We start from the raw sequence: 5381 nt of genomic DNA on the forward strand, positions 1-5381 counted from the left end.
ATATATATATATATATATATATATATATATATATAGCTGAGCCCAAACTTTTGAATGGTAGTGCATATTTATGTAGTGATAATACTTGCCATGTCCTCAGCTGACCCTGCAATGAACATGTCCACTAGAGAGAACGGATCGTGCTCAGTAGGACATGAAATGCAGGTTTTCTCTTCAGGTGGAGTAGTGCTGACTGACTCTGTGATGGTCAGTGTAGACATTTCGTCTGCACCTCGTGCAGGAGGTGTCTGTCTTCCTGCACCGGCTCTACTAAGGGCTGCAGCCACTTTGTCTGAGGGGTCCTTTGGTCTCTGACCAGGTGATTTTCTTTCTGCAGGCACAGGTGTCATCTGCCTTTCTGTGTGTGAATGTACAGGTCCAGTCACTGCATCTAAATCATCTATGTACCATGTGGTGGCTCTTTGCCGCTTATCAGTTTCCACTGCAAATGGAAAGTCAACAGGAACTGTTCTCTCTGATGGCGCGGGGCTGCAGGAGCGTGGCATGTCTGCGACACTTAACTGCTCAGATAAGGCAGTACTGGAGGTTTCACTTGCTGTTTCATCCAAGTCACATGAACCCTCCACGTTTCCAAAGAAGCAGGAGTCTTGACCTGGTGTCCTGGAATCATCCTGCAAAGCCATCATAGCACTGGGATTAATCCTGATGTCTGGTACCGACATACTCCTTCTGTATTTCAGAGGGGTCTTTTTCTTCTTCCCCAAACCCTTCTTTCCGAACTTCAGATTTAAAATGGGCTTGGCTCTCTCACGGAGATTGGGCCAGATTTTCTTCTTTTGGTCCATCGTGATTGCAGATGAGATTGCACTTCAGCTGAAATTAAAACAACTGTCAGACAAAAGACAAGCAAAGATAGTTTGATAGAAAAAAAAAACAAGTATCAATTTATGAAAAAAATGTTTAAACAATCAAAAACAATGTGAACTTACACTACTGTTTAAAAGTTTGGGGAAAGTATTTTTTTAAGGAATGACTATTATTCAACAAAGACATTACATTGATCAAAAATGACATTAAATACAATTATAATGCTACAAACGATTCCTATGTCAAGTTCTTTTGAACTTGCTATTCAAGAACACAGAAGGTATCTTGTTTTCCACAAAAAAAGAAAAAAGAAAAATTAAGCAGCAGCTTTTTTCAACATTGATAATAATAAGAAGAAATGTTTTTTGAGCACCGTATCAACATCAATCATGATTTCTGAAGGATCATGTGACACTGAAGGAAACCTTCATTTTTAGCTTTTTAGCATTCAACCAGATGCTGTACAGTATGACTGTGCTCAATCTTGCTCCTCGAGGGCCAACGTCCTGCAGTTTGGCTCCAACTTGCCCCAACACAAGTTGAGTAAGTTCTGGTAAACCTGAAGACCTTGAACAGCTGGTTCAGGTGTGTTTAAATGGGATTGTAGCTAAATTCTGCAGGTTAATGGCCCTCCAGGAGCAGGAGCAGTCATCTCTGCTGTATGTGATGCTTTTAATATGAAACTGCCAAAAACACAGATAATGTCAAGCGTTTACACTTCGACATGAAACAGTGCGTGTAGAGCACAATGGCCACATGCATCAACTGCAAAGTATGCAGAAAATGTGCTGATTACGTTGTCACATCACAGACCATGAGGCCGTATTTGTGATGGAACTGTGAAGTTTCTCAAAAAAATGGTCACACTGCTAAACTTTGTTTTCCACAGAGCAGAAAAAAAAGAAACTAAATGTACTATAAATAATAAATGAGTCTTTATACTAATTTGTTTTATAAGCGTGAACATAGACTAAATCTGAAGACTATCAGCTGACAATGTTGACAACTATGACATGCTTTCCATGTATATAGATCATCACACACAGAATTGATTTTAGTGATGTTCAGAAGTTTATTTTAGTGATGGTCTGCGTACTGAGTTAAGTTTTTCCTTAAGTCAAAGCATCTAGTCAAAAATGTGCTTGAGTAGTTTCTGCTACTTTCTTAATATTCCAAAATAAAGTAAACATTTAAAAACGTTTAAAATTGATCAAATCAAGAGATGGAGGACGTTTTTATTAAAGTAAGTTTCATGCACACACTTTGTAAAGCAATCCATTACATCTAGTCCTCAGGAAGTAATAGCTTTGCCTGAAATAAATTCAGCAGCAGCAGATCCAGCAAGAAGTGTATTGTGATTTTAGTCAGTAAAATGGACAAAACAAATAGAACTATAAGTCATGATGGGCAAAAATGTATTTATATTTCACATGAAACTGAGGTAACAAGAAATATTAAAGCTTTTTGACAAGAGGTATTAAAGATTGTGTGTGTGTGTGTGCCTTAGAAATGTAACAGTAAAAGAACAAGTGTTCAGTTTCAATCTTACCTTTAGTACAAAGAGTATTTCCAAAATGAGAATTTCCAAAATTCAAAAATAGCACTTCAGAGGAAAGCATAGGCCTACCAGACTTTTAACACGACATTCATTGTCTTTTCAATAATAATCCAAAGGGGGGATTATAATATATATTTCATTTATATATATATATATATATATATGTGTGTGTGTGTGTGTATATACACAACATGTATGACTTTGTACCATATAATGCTACTACTAATTAAACTGTTCAAGAGGTTTGGTGTGTAGCCTACATTATTTAAGGAGGTGTGTTGGACAGGTTTCTGCATTATTTTTGTTGGTGTGATGTTCGGCAGCTCAAAGGATTAGGACATTTTTATCATACTAACCCATATACAAACTTACAGCAAAATAAAGCAATTACTTTACTACTAGCCATTACTACTATAATTTAGTAAAAAATTCAGAAACGATTGCAAAGTAGATCAATAGATTAGTAATTTATTCTGTTTTTACAGTTGTGACAACATCTGTAACTGAAATATTTTGGCAGGAATTATGTTACTATTAAAGAATCGACAACAAGAGAGTTCAGACTCTTACCTTTTTCCAGATAAATCACTGGACGTGTTTTCCTTTAGAAGATCTGACTGACAACAACAGAGAACTTTCACATCCACCTGGAAGTGGCAGTTGCGATGTCTGTGGAGAGCTTTCTGCTTGGACCGGTTTGTGTCTGTACTAGGGTGGGGTGATGAAGTTTTGAAATAGTTACCGGAGTTTCGGTAGTTCGAATGCACTGTAGCGTTAAATGCTTTGTGTTTACATTCTTTCTAGATACTTTAAAATGTTAGTGAACACCCCTAAATTGATATATAGTATGGTTGGTTGTGACTTTGACTTAAAATACCGTATCTGATGTAACTCGGTCCTTCCAGTATTTCATGGAACTACACCCGCAGCGTTTGCATGGTGCAGATAGATACTGTCCACTCATTTATTTGGGCAGCGTGCAAACTCAGTGCCACCTGCTGGCCGCTTTTCATATTGCATGTCTGTGGATCATTGACGTGACGCTTATGTTTTGACTACTTATTATTTTAAACGACTTATTATTGAATCAAACATTAAATGCTAAACCAAAAAAATCAAGAAAATGCACATCTTATATGTTTAGCATTTTTCGTTTTTCTCTCCTTTCTTTCTCTTTCTTACTTTTTCTTCTTTCTTTCTTGGTTTTATTAATAATCCTTTTTTTTTTTCATTTTCCTTAAAAACAAGCAGTGAATCGATTTTGTTATAATAATATAATATTTGTATTTAATAGTATGATATTTGAAGAATTTGTCTTTCATTTAACAGGACAACCATACATGTATTCCCAGGATAGATAGATAGATAGATAGATAGATAGATAGATAGATAGATAGATAGATAGATAGATAGATAGATAGATAGATAGATAGATAGATAGATAGAACATAATTTAATCAGTTTATGTTCATAAACTGCATAAACCTTAAGAAAACATACTGACATGAAAAGTATTAATCTATACAAGTTATTTCTTTATTTAGAAAATCAAGTTAGCACACGTTTAAACTAGGTTTTTAAAGAGTTACATAAGAGCTATTATTATTATTATTCAACTTGGGCATTTTTATCTTTCACTGACCCACGCGTAAACCTACAGAATGTTGTTTTAGGCTATTCCTATAAACTTAAAGAGCTATTCCATGACTTCATAAGTGTATGAAAATGGCTGTTTTTGCATGTCAATTTCCTGGTCTATATGTTTAATAAACCCTTAAACTAGATAATGGGTCAAATATAAGCAACTTCTACATTCTGAAGTGTCATGTGCACTGACTGTGTGTTTCTCAGAGATGCAGTATGAAGGCACATAGAGTGAGTATTTGAGGGTACAATGAGGTTTTTAATAAAGCGGACAGATTCTAATGTTTGGGACTTCACATGTGGACAAAGTCTACTCAAATTCAGAGAACTGGTCACTTCAGTTTGCACAGAATAAGCGAGAGAACCTATGTTACACAATAAAAGCCAATATCTTTACTTTAGTGAATGCAGAATACAAATTTATACAACAATCTCTAGCATAATATCTTAGTCATTCAATAAAAAGTTCACTAGAATATTTATTGTATAATGAAGATAAAACAACACATTCAAGGGAAATATAATGCAGATTAACTTAAAGTTCTCTCTCATGTTTTACTCATTTTTTTGTTGTTTTTTTTCCTTTTTGAAACATCTTGTTTCAGTTATGGCAACAAAGTCCAGCTTGTGCCGCCAAACGGTTTGAGCATCCAAACCGCAAACAGCTTCTTGAAGTGAACTAGTAACTACAAACAATTACCAAATACATCATTCTGATTTAGAAAAAGCCATAAAGCAAAGCAGTGTACTCTTGCACAGCAAAGTGAAGAAAGTACGCAACAAACAATTGTTGTCTCCTCTTTATCCCTTCCTTTCACATTCAACAGTTTGTGACACAGCACTCCGCACCAAAGGAACAGCCTCCTCTCTTCAGATCTCTTATGTATTTCTCATGTGCATTTATAGGGACCCCTGATGTGAGGGTGATTTTGTTTTGATGAAGTCAAAATGTGATGAGTGATATCATATTTGATTCCGAACACCAGCAACTCTTTGGAATAAGGCTCTAATTGTGCATGTAGCAGAGAAACTCCCTGATTCCTAATCAAGCACTAATGTTGAGTGTTTGTTTGTGTGTGCATTCATTGCAGTTTGGAAATCCTGCATGTTTTTAGTCCACAGTGCTTTCATAACACTGGGCTGGCATTATTGCTTGTCTACCCTGAAAAGCTTCGATTGCGATCAACTTTAAATGATTTTGACAGACATCATAAAACTTTCTAATGGGCGTTTCAATTCAGCTGAGACAACAAAGCTTGTACATCTGAGATTAAATCTAAAACTATACCTAAAGCAGTGTTTGCATGGCTCTTGTGGTTTTCATATTTAGTCAGTGTGCCTTTATGCATAA

The 5381-nt window shown here is 35.7% G+C and overlaps 1 protein-coding gene across 1 annotated transcript in view; it reads right to left on the reverse strand.

The window, feature by feature from the left end:
• Positions 1-3435, reverse strand: part of LOC107564380 (multiple C2 and transmembrane domain-containing protein 2-like) — a 45644-nt gene extending 42209 nt beyond the window's left edge. Inside the window, exons 1-3 of the mRNA XM_016249443.1 lie at positions 3264-3435; positions 2957-3094; positions 90-834 (exon numbers count right to left, since the gene is read on the reverse strand). Coding sequence (XP_016104929.1) covers positions 90-806 — 717 coding nt within the window. The 5' untranslated portion in view covers positions 807-834; positions 2957-3094; positions 3264-3435. The remainder of the gene's footprint in view (positions 1-89; positions 835-2956; positions 3095-3263) is intronic.
• Between the last annotated feature and the right edge of the window lie 1946 nt (positions 3436-5381).

Source organism: Sinocyclocheilus grahami, unplaced genomic scaffold (assembly GCF_001515645.1).
Source record: "Sinocyclocheilus grahami isolate Dianchi unplaced genomic scaffold, SAMN03320097.WGS_v1.1 scaffold928.1, whole genome shotgun sequence".
Lineage (NCBI taxonomy): Eukaryota > Metazoa > Chordata > Actinopteri > Cypriniformes > Cyprinidae > Sinocyclocheilus > Sinocyclocheilus grahami.